The sequence below is a fragment of the Lactuca sativa genome, chromosome 5 (genome assembly GCF_002870075.4).
Source record: "Lactuca sativa cultivar Salinas chromosome 5, Lsat_Salinas_v11, whole genome shotgun sequence".
NCBI classification, from domain to species: Eukaryota; Viridiplantae; Streptophyta; class Magnoliopsida; order Asterales; family Asteraceae; genus Lactuca; species Lactuca sativa.
In genome coordinates this window covers 182,961,906-182,980,204 of record NC_056627.2, presented here as the reverse complement: position 1 = coordinate 182,980,204, position 18,299 = coordinate 182,961,906, and the positions used below count along the sequence as shown (strand labels likewise).

The 18,299-nt window shown below is 33.1% G+C and overlaps 2 protein-coding genes and 1 long non-coding RNA gene across 10 annotated transcripts; 2 read left to right on the top strand and 1 right to left on the bottom strand.

Annotated features, from left to right (window-relative positions):
* Nucleotides 1-5,505: 5,505 nt before the first annotated feature.
* On the top strand, nucleotides 5,506-8,965 carry LOC111897225 (phosphatidylinositol 3,4,5-trisphosphate 3-phosphatase and protein-tyrosine-phosphatase PTEN2A). 5 transcript variants are annotated; one of them, XM_052764381.1, is made up of 13 exons: nucleotides 5,506-5,841; nucleotides 6,071-6,177; nucleotides 6,329-6,430; nucleotides 6,545-6,601; nucleotides 6,668-6,740; nucleotides 6,843-7,018; nucleotides 7,092-7,172; nucleotides 7,726-7,790; nucleotides 7,925-8,001; nucleotides 8,108-8,154; nucleotides 8,256-8,331; nucleotides 8,428-8,560; nucleotides 8,646-8,965. In XM_052764381.1, the coding sequence occupies exons 6-13, from the start codon at nucleotides 6,971-6,973 to the stop codon at nucleotides 8,734-8,736; spliced, it is 618 nt and encodes a 205-aa protein (XP_052620341.1). In that variant the 5' UTR covers nucleotides 5,506-5,841; nucleotides 6,071-6,177; nucleotides 6,329-6,430; nucleotides 6,545-6,601; nucleotides 6,668-6,740; nucleotides 6,843-6,970; the 3' UTR covers nucleotides 8,737-8,965. The 5 variants fall into 5 exon arrangements, with proteins under 5 accessions (XP_052620341.1, XP_052620340.1, XP_052620343.1 ...); XM_052764380.1 differs by having other exon boundaries at nucleotides 8,419-8,560; XM_052764383.1 differs by having other exon boundaries at nucleotides 5,507-5,841; nucleotides 7,925-7,954; nucleotides 8,260-8,331.
* Nucleotides 8,966-9,340: 375 nt separating this feature from the next.
* On the bottom strand, nucleotides 9,341-11,939 carry LOC122198267 (uncharacterized). 4 transcript variants are annotated; one of them, XR_006192511.1, is made up of 3 exons: nucleotides 10,432-11,939; nucleotides 10,293-10,354; nucleotides 9,341-9,751 (listed from the first exon to the last, which is right to left on the bottom strand). It is a non-coding gene; the product is annotated as an uncharacterized LOC122198267 (long non-coding RNA). The 4 variants fall into 4 exon arrangements; XR_006192510.1 differs by having other exon boundaries at nucleotides 9,341-9,791; nucleotides 10,293-11,939; XR_006192509.1 differs by having other exon boundaries at nucleotides 10,293-11,939.
* Nucleotides 11,940-13,992: 2,053 nt separating this feature from the next.
* LOC111897235 (glycine-rich cell wall structural protein 2-like) lies at nucleotides 13,993-14,530 on the top strand. Its single transcript, XM_052771803.1, has 3 exons — nucleotides 13,993-14,087; nucleotides 14,145-14,359; nucleotides 14,475-14,530. Exons 1-3 carry the CDS (start codon nucleotides 13,993-13,995, stop codon nucleotides 14,528-14,530), a joined length of 366 nt encoding a protein of 121 aa, XP_052627763.1.
* The last annotated feature ends 3,769 nt before the right edge of the window (nucleotides 14,531-18,299 follow it).

Here is an 18,299-nt window from a genome sequence, read left to right as displayed (position 1 = left end):
TTCCTCTTTGCAGATTGCTGATATTCTTACGAAGCCGTTGACTGCTCCTCGATTCCATTTTCTGTCTGACAAACTCTCAATGCTTATTGTTGTTACATTGTGAGTTTGAAGGGGGATGTTAACCTAATAATATTTTGGGCTTTATTTTGTATTGGGTTTTATGATTGGGCCTTTTCGCTAGGAAACCCTAATTAGTTTGTCTATATATTATGTCTTTCATTTTCATTGTATTTGTACTTCTCTTTGATAATAATATGAAACCCTAGCCATTATATGTATTTCATTTGTTAGTTTACAGCGGGAAGAAGAGGAAGATGATGGAAGATTTTGTGAGTGAGAAATGAAGGTGTCTAAGCCTCATTTTATAGTAAACACACACACTCACATACAAGTTTGAGCCATGCCTCCAGCTAAGCAATGTACTCACAAATTGAAGTGTGCAAGCAAAAGAGTGAGGATGAGGAGAATATCACGTGGACAAGACCAACAGGAGAAGCAATTGGTTGAGGATTTTCTCCCATGCAAGTCATGTGGGTCGACATGGGTTATTCCTCCTTTAATTGCCCCAAAACACACAAAAGCGGGTGTCTCGAGATCCCGACATCGGATTGCGTTTTTGAAAATTTCTTATAAAAGAGGGTAATTCAAGGATTCCAGAAACCCGAACAGATTTATTTTTGGAGTTACGGAACTCCGGGAAATCGCACTTAAAGTTTTGCGTTTAAACGGCACGCGGTGTTCGTTTTCGCAACTTTTGTAAATATTTTCGTTAAAAATATTTCGTGTATGAAATCAAATACTAGACCATATCCTGAGTCCAAAAACGCTCTCGGAAATCCCGTCAGCAAAGCATAAGTACCTCAAAGGATCGATTCGGTTTTACGCGATTAAAGAAAAGCAGTGTTTTACTGCCTGATTTTCTTAAAATGGTCGTATCTTTTGCATACGAACTCCGTTTTCGATGTTCTTTATATCCACGCGTAGGCGAGAAGGTACTCTACAACTTTATGTAAATATAGCAGTCTTATCTCACACTTTAATTTTGACGCTTATTTTTATTCTTTATTTATTACACATTTATAAATAAGTAATGAGCATATAAATTCACATAATACTCAAATATTTCATCTTTATTATCTTAAAAAGTGTTAAAACAGTTGACCTAGACTATTACATCGTCTAAAAATGCATAGCCCTGAAACTCGGGCGTTACATAACACTTCTTAGATCTCGATTCAAGTTGGTCATTGGTTTCTCGTCTAACGAAAGGCCTTACAACACCAGACCTAAATGTAAGGGCACGGTCCAAATCCACAATTCATGAGGTGTCTTCAAACAAACTTAGATGGTTACAAAGTTCAAAATTCCCTATTATTTCAATTGCATTTTCCCAAAAGCATAGTTGGTAAAGAAGCACAATCATCATAGATCAAACCATATAGCATTATATTATCCTTTTGGAAGCATCATTACATTATGGTGTCCTTAGAGAATCCAATCATGGAAGCCATTCCACGATCTCTAAGATGATCGTAAAACTCGCCACTAAGGCATTCACTTTTACTTTCAGATTGGAGACCCTTTATCTTCATACCCAATTGATTTCCTATTTTGTACTGACACTCTATAAACCTTTTCAAAATGTCATACTTATGCTTAATCATATAAACATAATCACATCTATTAAAACTATCAGCAAATATGACATAGTAATGTATATGTCATCCCTTGTGGTGAATCTGAAGGGTCCACACATTAATATGTATAATATAAAAAATCCTTCACCTCCATTACATTTCCATGTGAATGGTGATTAATTCATCTTGCCAGCAAATAAGACTTGCATACATCATCCAAACCGAAGTTGAATGATTCCAAGTTCAGTTCAATTAGAGCTTAGCGATACAATTCTTACTTATGTGACCAAGCGAATTATGCCAAATGCGCATTCTTATCTAAATTATTATGGTAATAAATATTGAACTCAAGCTTACTATTATTAGAAACAAAAACTATAATTTCATGATTGCCAATTGCAAGAAGATTTTTCAAAGATAAAACAACCATCTTTATAAACTAGATTATTACTTTTCCATTATCAACTGAAAATTATTTTCCTATTTACACAATGCATAAAATGAAATTTTTGGTTTCTAGAATTCTCCGAAGAGTAATAGAAAATAACTAGATCTACCCTAACTCCACTACTAAGGTCAAGCTTGAAATCCTCAATCATCAAGACAACGACATATGTCCGTTCCCATGATTGGATTTAGTTTTTTATGCTTAGCTTCCTTTTTTCCTTTAGATCCTAAAATTCCATCCAAATGTGATTACCATATCATGTATCAAGGAACCATGAACTGGATGTACTTGGAGTTTGATTATTCAAGTACTTGATGTAGAGTCAAACATTTGACTTCGCCATCTCCAAGATCTTTTAAGTACTTAGGGTAGCTCCATTTCCTCTGATCCTTGTCATTGAATTAATCGCAACTTGCCTCTTTTGAAACATGGTTGCATGGAATAAAGGACACACCAATTTCATTCCCTCATAATGGGAAGTTCCGGATGAAACAGTTCTTTTCCATTTAGGATTTGAATGTTTCCTCTTCTTTCCGCCAATATTCAGAAAGGTGATAACTGGAATTCGATAAGAAATCTAATTCCTTTTTGGTTTCCATAGTTTGGAAAATGTATAATAATTCCATCAATGTTTTTCTCCAAACTAGTCATTTGATAAATCAAGTTGAAATTATCATAAAAACTAGTGAGAGATCCAAGCACAAGATCTGTTGCAAGACTCTTGTTAAGGGCAACATTGAGATTCTCGTGTATGTCTATGTAGCTCGTATTGAGTGCATACAAAACCTTTTCCTTTAACTCAAATGCTAATAGGAAATTTTTGATATTTTTAAAATCACTCTTGCCTTACATTTGATGAAACCCTTCAGTTAATTGTAAATTCATTTCATGTGTTCACATGTTCACAGAAGATCCTTTTGGAACATCAAGGACGTAGGCATAACGATGCAAGAGACCTTATATGAAAAATCTACATGTTTATGAGAATAAAAACTTATTCAAAGTTGACACATTATTGCTTTGAGGAATATGTTCATCGAGGACATCTTTCCTATTTTCAATCTAGGAAGATTGTAAAACAAATGAGTTATTCCTGATGGACAATAGAGAGAAGCTAGAATTTGAAAATGCACGAGGAAATGGAAGAGGATTTCCATATAACCTAAGAAAGAAAGTTTAAAGAAGTCAATTCAGTCCTTAATCACATCATGAATCTATTTTTAATTAAGTCTAGGATACATATTTTTGATTTGTGATATGAAGAGGGATATCGTAATCACATCACGAATCTATTTTAGGTAGGTAAAAACTTTACCAATTTCAATCACAATGAAACTCCTAGATCTCTTGAGATTCAATGAACTATCAATGGAGTTTGAATCTCAGATTATGCTCTTTCATTTGTGACTTGGATACCAAGGATCACAAACAAGATGTGAATAACAATGAAAACCCGTGCGACACCCTCGTTCCCATTTATGATCTAACATTGATGTGTCGGTTAGCCACACATGCTCCATCAACAATCATAAACTCAATTTGTACCATCATTTCAACTTCGTAGTCCTAAATTAGTGTGTCGGTTAACCACATGAACCCCATTAATGGCTCATAAAAAATTGATGTGTGTTTTCATGAATTAGCATACAATTTCATTTTTTCCTAATTAACTAGATTATTTTTTTAATAAATGTTCTAGTACTTTATGTTATACTTTTAACGAGATTAATGTCCTATTAGAACCCTTTCGGCTAATGACAATCCACCACACAAAAAAAAAACGCTAGGTGAAAAGGACACTCATTCAATGGTTATTATACAGGTTGTTTCCTTATACCTCTTCTCTTATAGTGCAGCTTCATGAATAAGGCCTATTCTTAATTCGACTGACTTAATATTTTACATATAGTGTTATAACTCTTATATATATATATATATATATATATATATATATATATATATATATATATATATATATATATATATATATACACACACACACACACACACACACACATACTAGGAATGTAAAAGGCATGTTCTAAGCACGCCCCACAGATGGTTTTTGGCTGTTAAAATGATAGTCACTTATTATTCAAGTTAGGGGCTAAATCTTTTATGAAATTTATATTGATCAAGATCTTATTAGTATAGTCCATACACTATTGCAACCTATTCTTGGCATCCTCATATAGCCAATTATCTAGGATAGAGTTTTGGATAGCGTAAGCACCACATCTATTCCTGCTTAGTTGAGACCTTCCATCACAAATTCGTGATGGATAATCTGAAAAGTTGTCATACGCCAAAACTATGTCCCGATTGACATACCAAAACTTTGTATTGTGGAAACCATTTATCATATTGATCAAGATGCACTACAAGAAAAATCATAAATAGCTACGGAAAGTTACTATGGAATCAAAATGCGTTGCTATTTTACTACGGAATATGCTACGAAACGACTTGCTGTAGCTATTTTGCTACATAAATGGTTACGGAATTGCATTATGTAGCTAAATCTTAAATAGCTACGTAAAATTGTTACAAAATCTAAATTTATAGTTATTTTACTACGGAATATGTTACAAAATGGTTGGTTGTAACTAATTTGCTACGGAATTGCATTCCGTAGCTAAATTTTGAATAGTTGTTATGGAATTATAATCTGTAGATAGTTTACTACAAATAATGCTACAAATTTTTTGGTTGTAGCTAGTTCTCTATGAAACTTGTTACAAAATCCATGTATGTAACTAGTTGGCTACATAATTGGCTACAAAATAAAAATACGTAGCTAGTTAGCTATGGAATTGGGATCCGTAGCTATTTTGCTAGGAAAATTTGCTACAAAATAAAATTTTGTAGTTAATCTATTATGGAACTTGTTACAAAAAGGTGAATTTGCAAAATAGCTACGAAATCAAAATCCATAGGTATTTGGCTACGGAAAATTTCGTAGTCAAGTAGTTATGAAATATGTTTCCGTAGCAAAATATATAAGATTATTGAAAAAATATATATTAAAAATACACAATTATCTTTGAAAACTTAACAACAAAAATAAAATATTATTTTTAATTGTTTTGAAAATTTAATTATAATATAATTTCCACATTATAAATATTATGTAAATTTTAGATTTTGATAACATATATTTGTTAATTTTCGTATAATAATATTATCCCCATATTTTTTAGGCTTTGAAAATTATTACCTCTAAATCAAAATTTATTTACCCTCAGTCATGTCATGTACCAACTTTTTCTAAAAAAAGAAATTAATTTGTTTTATTTTGATTTTTTAGTAAAAAAAAAAAAAGAAAAGAGAGAATCCTTTGATGAACTTGAGCCGTTTCAATGTTTTATTAAGGGTAAAGTAGTAAATTCACACAAAGCTACTTCCTCCTAACCCCAAATTAGAGGTATCACGTTCAAACCCATCGTCGGAGGCCGATCACATCTATCCCTCTCTCAACTTCCATCTCCTTCGCATTCATGGCCTTCTCTAAACTGAATCTCCATCAAGCTCTTAAATTCTCTATACATGGAAGACGAAGTAGCCATCACTTCTTCATCCATCGAAGCCGGAATCGGTTGCTGGGGCCTTCGTTCCAGTGCAGAACATCTTCGCTACCGTTCATGCACCTCTCCTCCTCACGGCCTTGTATCCGTCGTTGGACGCTTCCTTGCTTCCTCCCAACTCTGTGATTCTTCATCATCCTCTGGCTCCGTTCTCTTCTGGTCGTGGAACAAGGTAATTATGGCATCACATTTCTCTAAATGTTCGAACACATTGTTTAATTAGGTTTGCAACATACAGGGGAATTGAAAGGGAAATATGATAGCTTAATTCTTAATTACTTCCTGTTGTCTAGATTCTGATAGTAGTTCAATCCCCCAACATTCACTTATGTTCTGATACTTTTTCATTGAAAAGTATCAAATTTGTCACTTATGTTCTGGTTTTCGCTGTTGCGCCTCAGGTAAAAGTTAGAGTTCTCCAGCTGAAGCAATTAATCCTCTTGCTTGCAATAGTGATGGCACTTACATAGTAGGAGGAGGAGTTTCTGGTCATATTTACTTGTGGAAGGTGAGTTGTCGATAGCTGAAACAATCAATCCTCTTTTAGCGATTTCTCTCCTTTTATCTAAATCACTCTTCAAATTATATTGATAACTCTATTATTTTGATTTACTGTATACACTTTATTGTAAGAAACTGGTCTATTATATTGGTTACAGGAAGGGGGATTTGATTTGGATATGACTTACATTACTGAGAATATAATTGCTATGGGATTTCCTGCTGGTGATATGAGCTCAGGCTTCTTTGGATATGTTGAGGTAAGTTCACAGAGTGCTTTTAACTTTTAAGTGTTATCATCAACTTAACTATCATTAGCACAAGTATTCATGTAATGAAATATTTTTGTTGATAATATTTGAAATTTTGTGTAGGGATTTTATCGTAACCACATGGAGGAAGTCATTAGGTTCTTTGAAACATATCACAAGGTAAGAACTTTCTGTTTTTACATTTAGTTTCCAATTTTATTTAGCTCTCTTTTTTATAATTTGTAGATGTTAGGATAAGTACAAGGTGTACAATCTTTGCTCTGAGAGGCTGTATGATGCATCACTATTTGAAGGGAAGGTTAGTCAACAAAGTCAACTACTTGTATTTTTATGTTCTTTTTAATTAAATCATTTCATCATTTTCTTAAATTAGTCCCATTTAATATATATTTTTTTGCAGGTTGTTGTTTTCCATTTGATGACCATAATTGCCCTCCAGTTCAACTGATAATATCATTTTGCCATAGTGCATATGCATGGTTAAAAGAGGACATTGAAAATGTTGTGGTTGTCCATTGTAAGGCTGGAATGGCAAGAACAGGATTAATGATTTCAAGTCTTCTTTTATATCTCAAGGTACCAATTCTTCAATTTACCAAACTACCCCTCATACAAAATGTATATCAATTGTTATTACTTCTCCCTGCAGTTTTTCCCCACAGCTGAGGCGTCTTTATCATATTACAACCAAACAAGATGTGTTGATGGACTTGTTCTTCCAAGTCAAATAGTAAGTCAAATCTTTTTTCTTTTTTTAACTTTTTTTAAAAAACATATATCTGATATCAAGGTTGTCAAGATCGGGATCCTACCTAGGATCGTTTTTGGGTTTGCAAGATCGGGATCGTAAGATCAGGATCGAGATCCTAAGATCCCACAAAATATAATATAATTTTAATTTATAATATTTAATCATGAAAAATATTTCAAACATTTAATTTTTCGTTCAAAAATTATAAGAACTTCAAAATATTAGTCATAAGTCACAATAAAAAATGATAAATGATAGATTGGTAAAGGGTAAAAGATATAAAGTGGTAACAAAAATTCATTTGCAAAAAAAAGAAAAAAAAATCAAAGGAAGGTAGGATCGGATCGGATCTCGATCCTACGATCCTACCTACAATCTTACGATCCTACCTGCGATCCTACCCCAAATACGATTCTTTTACGATCCGGATCGTTTTTCACACCTAGGATCGTAGGATCGTACGATCCTACGATCAGGATCGCGATTTTGACAACCATGTCTGATATGTCCGTTTTCGTCTTTTTTAACATAGAGGTATGTCAAATACTTTGAACGTGTTATGACATACTTTAATGGAGAAGATCAGCCGGGGCGCAGGTACACATTATATATATATATATATATATATATATATATATATATATATATATATATATATATATCTTTAATTTCCTTTTTCATTTTTAAAAAAAAAAAAAATAGTTTAATTGAGTTTTATTATTATTGTGTAGGTGTATGCTTAGAGGATTTCGCCTTCATAGGTGTCCATATTGGATTAGGCCCTCCATTACTATCTCAGATCATAATAGTAACTACTAACATGATAATTGATAATGGAATGTAATGATCAATTCCATTCCATTTGTTTGTGATTCCATTCCATGATACGAAACATTTCTCTTTTTTGGTTGCAGGTGTTCTTTTTTCCACCAAGAAGCATCCAAGAACCAAGGATCTATCGGTATGTTTCTTAAAATAAAACGTATATAGTCTTTTTGACTAATATACCCTCATTGGACTGTTTTTGAACCAACCTGAAGATTTTTGGTTTTCTGCTCCAAGAAAGGGTATAATGGTCTTTGCGCTACCCGGAGAGCCCGGATTTCTATTTCCATGATCGTCAAGGCGATTTCTATTGGTAAAAACATAAAATTCTCATAGTTATGGAGCCTATCTAGAGGGCCATTGTTGAGACATATTGTGTTCCCTTCAATAATCGATGCAGTTGCATTAGATCCAGGAGAACATGTTTTTTATGCTAGTGGGAGAGATGGGAAAATATACATTGCAGAACTCAATGCTCAAACCACATCCAACAATAACAACAACTATGGTTTGGATATCATTGGCACATTATCAGATCAAAGGTATGCGAAACCCAAACTTTTTTACAATATAATATTTTTAAATTAATAATCTAATTCCAATGTTTTTTTATTGTATTTTTAATAGTAAGGCGATATGCTCTTTGGGTTTTGCATTGGATGGATTTCAATTGGTTGTTGGATCAGAGGATGGAATGGTTCGTTTTTGGGATACATAAAAATGTGGATGTTCAAACAAAGTTTGAACAACGACTTGCACAAGCAATGAATGTCATTAACACATTGAGTGAACATGTCAAAACTTTTATTAATCAATGATAGAATATTATGTATCGAAAAGTTTTATGTTAAATTTGTAGCGACTTTTTGATTTTGAAATATGTATCTTTTGATGTATTGGATATTTCTTTTAGTTTCTATAGAAATACTTTGTTATTTTTTGTTTTATATTAATTGTATTTTTGTAAATTGATATAATAGTCAAATTAAATAACTGAATTTTATAGAAAAAATGGTATGAAACGATTGTTATGGAATTGACTACAAAAAAGTTGTTACGAAATTTGCTACGGAATTTGTTACAGAACAATTAGCTACGGAATTTGCTACGGACCAAATGGCTACGAAATTTGCAACGGACCAAATGGCTACGGAATTTGCTACGGACCAAATGACTACGGAATTTGCTACGGAACAACTAACTACGAAATTTGCTATGGACCAAATGGCTACGGAATTTGCTACGGAACAAAATAGATACGGAATTTGCTACAAAATTCATTGTTACGGAATTGTTATGGAAGTGTGTTGTAGTTGAAATGATACGGATAGACATCGTAGCAATAGCCATAGCAAAATTGCTACAGAACTATAATTTCGTAGTTAAACATTTTGCTACAAGAAATTTTACTATGGAATCTCATTGACAAATTACGTAGCAACTTCCGTAATTATTTATGTTTAGCTACGGAATTACATCATTTGCTACGGAATTTTTCCGTAGTTAAATTGAAATTTTCTTGTAGTGATGGAATCAAGCTTCTTCAAATTAGGGAAGCTTTTAAGAAATATATGCCGCTCACTGTATTTCCAATACTTCATAAGATCCCCAGATGGAGATTATTGTATTAACAGTACAAAATCTATAATAGTCTCTTATAGATAGAAGTCTCTCCATATCCAATTTCCATATTGCCTCTTTTAAAGTGCTAATAGCTCCAACATCCATAGTCCCTAGATATAGATGCTTCCATTATTCAATCAGAAATATATCCTAAAGAATAAAATAAGGAAAACATAGAGAAAATAAAATTTCTACAATGTTATTGCAACTTAAATTAAAATTTCACCTACAGGTGAGAATTATTTTGTCAAATTTCTAGGGTTGCACAGAAACCTTTCTCCATCCGTACATGTATTATCTAAGTAGAAACTTACCAAACTCTTCCTTCAACATATCAATTTCATAAAAGTCATGGAAATTTGAACACAGTAGAGTGTAAAATGTGAGGGTTACATGAAACATCTTCTAGAGATCATAAACTGAAATGGATGTTTACATCAACCTACTTTCTTAAGAATATTTGGATATCAAAAATAAAGAAATCGTTGGACTTAAGGTGCAAGAGCACAACCCATTTTTCAAAAGACACATTTCACATGAATTGGTCTAACAAACTCTCATCGTCCAATTCGAGAGATAATTGAACAAAAAGTCAAACCAATCACATGTTAAAATAAGGTAAAAAAAAAGTAATTATAGACTCGAACATACTCTTCCTTTTGAAGTCTAGTTTGTGATTCTGTTGCAGCTTCCTCATAAATTTAGACTAAGAACTTTCACATGTATACAAGAAATAAAAGATATATCAATGTCAAACACGTAAAAATGTATGAAACAATAAATAACATACTTGTCTACGAGGTGATATGGATCCTAACATGGATGAAGAGTTATGGCTGCATCATCAACAATTCAACACATAGCCTCTTCTCCAAAATGAACCATGAAATGAAGTGCCTAGTTTAACTGCCCACTTTCCATACGTCATTAAGACTCCATAACAACAATGAAAAGCATCATTGAAGTACCATCAAAAGCCACCAACAAAGCTCCCTTTTACAACTTGGTACTGATAGAAATATGATAAAATTATTGTAAATAATGAAATGTCATACTAAACCAACATTTTGGTTTCCTTTGTCTCTATAGTAGATTTAATATATAGTGTATGTTGATGTAAAAAAAACAAGAAGAATTGGATTCCACCATATCATAAGGGGGAATCATGTTAGCAATGTTTCTGACCACAAAGCCTCACATGCGTCGAAGTCCACGGTGCCTATACCGTTCCTTTTGAAGGGTTGCAATACCAATTAACATGTTCTCTTTTTCATCTTAGTGGAATATGATGTGTCAACAACTATAGGCATAATTGTATTGCAAGAAGCCAATAAATGCTAAAGAAAATGAGAAATATAAAATGATTGCTTAACAAATCTAAATTTAGATGCCTTCTAGATCCCTAGGGTTTACTTTCATATACCTGATCCTCCACCTCTTACACCATCATCAGTTCATCACCATTCAAATTCATTATTTTTTTGTCGATTAGAGAACTAGTATCTAAACTAACTTTTTCTTTCTTTTCTGAATCCCTTATATCGCTCTCAGTATCAGAGCTTTGTAACAGTCTTTTCTCATGGATATTTGTGGATTTTTTTTCCTGATTCATGGAAAACTCAAAATACATCACATATATACATGTTTCTTCCAAGAATATATCTTTTCACATCAAATTCATAATAGATTTCACTTGTGATTTTGAAAAGTCAAGCCTGGAACTTTCCAAATTGAAAATACTCAATGATGATAGTTGAGTATGTGTTCTAATATGAAACCTATTTTATATAATAAATGAAATTTTAAATCTCTCCTAACAGTAAACACAATTCTTGTGAATTTTCAAGTTAAAACCTAACAAGATAATCAAACTGACCATCAAAAATCCAAACCAGAACCTAACCATCGTAGGTCCTTTACATCAAAAACTAGTAAAAATTATATAATTTCATTATGCATAAATCATTATATTTATATAAATTCATATCTTACCTTAAAAAGCATATCCAGATGTAATTAAAAAAATTACAACATGGAATATTTGGAAGAAAAGAAAACGTCAACAAGTCATGATGCCTCTGTTCACAAATGAAAGTGAACAACAAAAAACCAAGAAAAAAACACACAATGAGTGTTTTCTTGGGATTTGTTCACATGAATGCTTGGAAATAGCTTATAAAATCACTAAAGTTTACCTTAAAAACTTGAAACTTATAATTATGAGAAATAATGGAAAACAAAGGTACAGACAATATATATTACCTAAAAACCCTTAAAATAGATGAGGCAATTGTACATATGTTCTTACATCTGAGTATTCTTTCTTCTTTCTTTTCCATCTGCCCTCAAAATCTTCCACATATGTTCATGTATTTATTCAATCTAGTACAAATCCAATCAAAATCAACATTAAATTCAAAAGACTCGCCAATTTCTCTATCCATCCAAGAAACAAAACAAGTGATTATTTAGGTATAGGAACATCATTGAAATGACTAATCATGTTTCAAGAGAGAAAAAGAGTATGAGAGGTGTATTATTATGTAAAAAGACAATATTTAAGTAAATAGAATATCCTTAAAATGACAAAGACATAAAATGAAAAGAAGAAAACCAAAAACAACACCAGTCATATTCTTCATCAAGGGACCCCCTTTTCCTCCACATGGGTGTTCCCACATGAAAGATCCTCTGAATGACCGTCATCGCTAGTAAAAAAGGGATCATTGGGTGGGAAATAAGAGTGCATAATCGTCAATTGGATGATGCTTATAAATTGAGAAAAGAGGCGTCTATGTAATGTGGGAGAGGTTTATGGGTGTCATTAAAGGGAGTTTATAGTAAGAAAGTTAAGAGAGGGCGAAACATAGTGGATTCTTGAAGCCTAATCACTTTCATACTACACATTAAGTAACTTTGACTATTTTATGGATTCTTTAGGTATTGATTTTCAGTTTCATATGTGTACAAATGACAGAAAATACTAGGCTTTGATACCAATGATGGGTTTTCTAGGTAACAAACAAGAATAATTACATAGCAGATTCATAATCATATTATGGATACATGAAACCTACAAGTCTATGTAATTTTCTCAAGTTATCGCAACATACTTATGAAACAAACTTCTAACCTATGTAAATCAAAAATTACAAAGTTATAAAGCATAAATTTTACAAAAATCGAATAATGCAAACAACTCTCTTTGAATCTCCTTTAGAAAGCAAGCACCGGTAGTGTGGATGCCTTTAATGTTTCACACTCAAAACCCTATAACACTAGAAATCAAGAGGAGAAAGGAAAGATGAAGAGAAATTTGTTCTCCACCTTGTGAAATATAAAAGCCAAGAAATTTAGGAGCCAAGGGGTCATATTTATAGTTAGGGGTCTCCAAGATAAACCCTTATTTAAATAATAGAATATTCAGATTTTATCTATTCAATGCAAGTATCCTTATCAATTATAGAAGGCTTCCAGAAACCTAAGAATCCACCCAAAAACTATACCATGGATGGCTCTAGAATTCTCTTTCCTTTCTCAATTATGAAAAATTTAGCCCTTTAACCTTTAATTAATTGTAATTAATTCAAAATTGATTTCCAATTGATTCTAACTAATTCTTAATCAAATATTAACTATTTCTAATTAATATATTAATCATATAATATATTAACAAATCGTTTTATCTTTCTCCTAATATCAATTCTAGCTATTTCTGGTTATTAGGGCAACCTAAAAAGGACTTTACTTTTATTCACTATGATCATACCAATTTATATAAGACCTTAGACATCTTAATTCAACAATAAGTACTAGGTGTCAAGTATGGACCTAATACCCTGTATCCCAATAACAACAAACATCCTTATGCACATTATAAATACAAGAGTTGTCCCACATAAATGGGTCACATTTTTCAAGACTCTCCTACTAACATCCATTTTCGCTCAATGTTAACTTGATCGTTGGAACGTATCCTCATGATATGCATGATCATCATTTTATTGTGAGATTACATTTAAATCACACTCAACCCGAAGAACTTCGTGTAATCCTAAGATGACATTTGGTTTGTAGAATGTTTACGAAAGAATTAGAATCTGTTAGGAATTAAAATCTAATTTCATTGCATGTTTGGTTGGTATGAAATGGAATTAGAATCCAATTCTATATTTTGTTTGCTTTGAAAGAAATGAAAATGGAATGTTGTAAAATAATATAATTACCCTTCTCGTTTTTTTCTTTTTTTTGCTTAAATTTACCTTTTTATAAGCTATATGGAAATAGTAGCAATAGTGGGTGGTGATGGTGATTGTCTGTGATTAGTGGTGGTGGGTAGTAGTAGGTGGTGATGGTGGCGGTGGAAGCGATGGTGACCGTGATAGTGGTAGAGGTGGTGGTGGTGGTGGTGATAGCGGTGGTGGCTGCGATAGGTGGTTATAGGCGGTAGTGGGTGGTGGTGGTGGTGGTGAGTGGTAGTGGTAGCGGACATAATGGTAGCAGGGGCAGTAGTGGCAGAGGAGGTGGTAGTGGTAGCGACCATTGTGGTGGTGGTAGCGTTGGCAGTGGTAGTGCTATCGGTAGCGGTAGTGGTGAAGGTAGTGGTGGCGACGGTGGTGGTGGTGCTGGTGATGGTGGTGACAGTAATGGTGCCGATGGCGGTGGTGGTTGTGATTACGGTAGGCAATGGTGGGCGTTGATGGTGGTTGTGGTGGGTGGTGATGCAGGTTGTGGTGGCGGTGGTGGTGGTTGTGGTGGTGGTTGTAGCCTTGTAGGTTGTAGTGGTGACGGTAGTGGGTGGTGGGTGGCGGTGGTTGTTGGTTCTGGTGGCAGTGAAAGTGGTTGTGGTGGCCGGTGGCTGGGCTGTTGGCAGTGGTGGTGGTGGGTAGTGGTGATGGTTGTGGCATTGGTGGTGATAGTAGTAGAGGGTAATATAGTAATCTTTTCATTTCCCTCATGAATTGGAATTAATTACTTCTATTTTCTAATGGAACGAACTTTCTTCTATTGATGAATTTCTTTCATTTAGGAACAAATTCCTTAGGGAAAAACTCATTTAGGAATTTCTTAGTAAAAGATGAACAAAACGTAAGAAATAGATGAAATTAGATTCCAATTCCCCTCAATTTCTTAGAATTCTGATGAACCAATTAAGCTGGAGGTTTTGTCTTATTTACACATAGGTTTTGTCACGTAGGTTTTGTTTTATTTACACATAGGTTTTTTATTGTCACATAAGCTTAGCATGCTTACATTGAAAAAGATATGGAGTGGTAGTCTATGATTTTAAATAGGTTTTATTTTGAAAAATAAAAATGGAAAAAATAAAATACAATAGCAAGAAGCAATCAGAACTCACTCTCTCTGTTTTCTCTCTCCTCTCACCTCTTGCTACACCCTTAGCAACTGCTCCTTAGGCTTCCCAGTGTGGTACACATTCTCACATGTAGAGGCTGAGGTGGCAGACTTTTCCGCACTTGAACACAGCCGCCAAGGGGCGTAGGTATCATGCGACGTGAATCTGACTACGAGCGAAGACGAGGAATTTGATTGGTTAATTTCATTTGACTATTTTTTTGTGTACGTTGGAGGAGTTTATATATATATATATATATATATATATATATATATATATATATATATATATATATATATATATATATATATATAACTTAACCTATATATACAAACACTTAAACATATTTTTACATCCTTCAAACACACTCTTTGAACAATATCAATTTCTCAATTTCTTCAAACATCTTTTTATTTATATATATATATATATATATATATATATATATATATATATATATATATATATATATATATATATATATACAAACACTTAAACATATGTTGGGTTGCCGACTTTTCTCTTTAATAATATTTTATTTTATTTATTTGATTTAGTTTTAAGTATTTATTATTTATTTAAAGTTTGTAAATAAACAAAAAATATAATATATAAATATATATTATGGTAATATGTGAATCATTTCTATGTGAGTGAATGTTTGTACTAAAGTACGACATGTTTAAAAAACGACTAGTTAAATAAGGGGGTTTTATGTAACATTTTAGATAGATAAGGATAAATAGTTAAACTAATAAAAAAACTCATTAAAAAAACATAATCCTTGGAGTATAAAGAGATAATATTAAGACAAAACTACAAAAGTAGTCCCTGTGATACATATTTTTTTTCCTAGGTTTAGTCCAAACTTTGGTTTTTTGTCTCCGTTTTCCTTTTGAGTTAATTTCATTGTGAATTTGATCCCTCAAAACTTTAATACCCTTGGGATATTTGTTTTCTATTTTTCTTTTATTATTTTAAATCTAATACTTATTTATTTATTTACAAAATAAAAAAATATGAGGACCCACATCCTCTCTCTAATTACGACTGTTTCCGATAGAGAACCAAAGAGCAGACAGGAGCAAGCCAGAGACATATTCCATATGATAAAGCTACACCAAACAAATTGTTCACCAAGAAATTAAGCCTGAGTAACAGGCATGAAATTGATTAGCAGCCCCAACGAAATCATTCATAAAATCAATCAGAAATTAAAGTACCAACTAAAGTTTTGAAAACAACAATGCAAAACAAATAACCAAAATAACTCTTTGATTAATTGGAAAATCACTCAAAACCAATGTTTTTACAATCTGTTCTCATAATCATAAACTCGATTATAGATAGGTATATATAGACTAACAAACCAACTTGTATTAGACTAGGAAACTTATGACCAACTTGCCATAAACTAAACTTTTCATAAATTAGATTGCTTGGTCTCCAAGTCCTCATCGACTTAGGATTCCAACAATCACCCCCGAATCTCTAAGTCCTTCTAGAGAATTCTTCAACCCCGATCAATATCCTATTATCTCTTTTCACCACCCCAACCTCTTTAATCAAGTTTGTTCCGAGAGCACTTTTCCGCTGAACAACAAGACAAGGTCACGACCACCTTTGTCGTCTTCCATCACCCGCAAAACGAGCAGAGTCAAAGTTACCCGCTTTGATGTCTTCCTGTCCGTTTATTCCGCGCTTCCGGTTAGCTGCTCTACCTTAGAACAAGATCGATCAAGAAAAATTGAGGCTGTTGTTGAGATGCTTCAACTTGCGCTCAAAAACAATCCACACCCCTTAAACCAAACCCGGTTCCCGTTGTGTCTGCCCCACAGCGAAAGGCTACAGTATTCTTGAAACCGACTCTCAAACCGGCACCGTCTTCACCTCGCTCTGATACCAATTAAAGTTTTGAAAACAACAATGCAAAACAAATAACCAAAATAACTCTTTGATTAATTGGAAAATCACTCAAAACCAATGTTTTTACAATCTGTTCTCATAATCATAAACTCGATTATAGATAGGTATATATAGACTAACAAACCAACTTGTATTAAACTAGGAAACTTATGACCAACTTGCCATAAACTAAACTTTTCATAAATTAGATTGCTTGGTCTCCAAGTCCTCATCGACTTAGGATTCCAACACCAACAAGAAATCGAGAGGACGGACTCGAGTTTGTAGCTTCGATCTCCTAATCTTTTTCTCTCTAAGACGATCAGAAATCCCCCAACTTTATTCACCCGGTGGCTGATTTGAGGGAATGTATCGAAGAAAATGATTATTTGTTGTTGATGAGTATAACAAAAGAACGGATTAAGGAGTGTGAGGAGTTAGGAATATTAGTCAATAGAGATAATCAGGTATGCCCTTCTTCATCAACAGATTCAATAATATAGACCCTTAGCTTGGATATTGATCGATTCCCAAAATTTGTGATTGTTGTTTGTAAATATCTAAGCAAGCCAACCCTAACTTGAAACTGATTCCTCGATCTTGTGTGTGTGAAAGATTGATCCGTATAGCACCCTTTCTTGTGTGTGTGCGTGTGTGAAAAATAGATAAAGAGAGAAACAGAGGTATCGTGGGTGTGGGTGGGAAGCAGTGGTAGTCGACGCCAAATTAAGTTGGGTTATGTTCTCCGGTGACAGCAAATGGAATCGTGACAGTGATGTTTGAAAGAATTTAGCTTTCCGACTAGAGAATACAAAGCGGTTGTGATCATAGGTTGCTGATGGAGGAAAATGAGTGAAAAGTAGGAGTAGTCAAATGAGAAAAACTACTAGAGGTGTTGGTCTAGAATCCTTCATTCTCTTCATTATTCTTCTTGATTTTACTCTTTGGTCTTCTTGAAAAACTTGATCCATTTGAAAGTTTCTTATTGTCATGTAGTCTCAAATCAGAAATCTGAGATCTTTGACTTGAGAGAGAGGCATGTTTATTTAATAAAGCATTAAATTATATATAAAAAAAATTATAACAACATTTTAGTCTTTTTGGTTTTTCCATATACTAAAATCACAAGCAAATTAATTCAAAATGACTAAAAAAAAAGGTTTGGACAAATCTAGAAAAAATACATACGGCGATAACATTTTTACACTTTTGTCTAATATTAATAAATGATAAGGAGACAATATTTTTAAAATACTAATAAAAATTTAATCATAAATATATATGTAAAAGAAAGAAGTGGATAGCATGCTTACCAAAAAGAACAAATAAAAGTGGATGGGTGCTGAGTTGATTGCACGTGACCTCGACCAGTCGACATCATCAACCCCACCAACATT

Bases quoted from the DNA above. Each gene is read 5' to 3' on its own strand.
- LOC111897225 (XM_052764380.1), top strand. From the start codon at position 6,971: ATGGCAAGAACAGGATTAATGATTTCAAGTCTTCTTTTATATCTCAAG. The intron at 7,791-7,924 runs GTACACATTATA...ATTATTGTGTAG, and splicing joins GAAGATCAGCCGGGGCGCAG to GTGTATGCTTAGAGGATTTC. The intron at 8,002-8,107 runs GTAACTACTAAC...TTTTGGTTGCAG, and splicing joins TACTATCTCAGATCATAATA to GTGTTCTTTTTTCCACCAAG.
- LOC111897235 (XM_052771803.1), top strand. From the start codon at position 13,993: ATGGTGGCGGTGGAAGCGATGGTGACCGTGATAGTGGTAGAGGTGGTG. The intron at 14,088-14,144 runs GTAGTGGGTGGT...TAATGGTAGCAG, and splicing joins GCGATAGGTGGTTATAGGCG to GGGCAGTAGTGGCAGAGGAG. The intron at 14,360-14,474 runs GTGATGCAGGTT...TTCTGGTGGCAG, and splicing joins GATGGTGGTTGTGGTGGGTG to TGAAAGTGGTTGTGGTGGCC.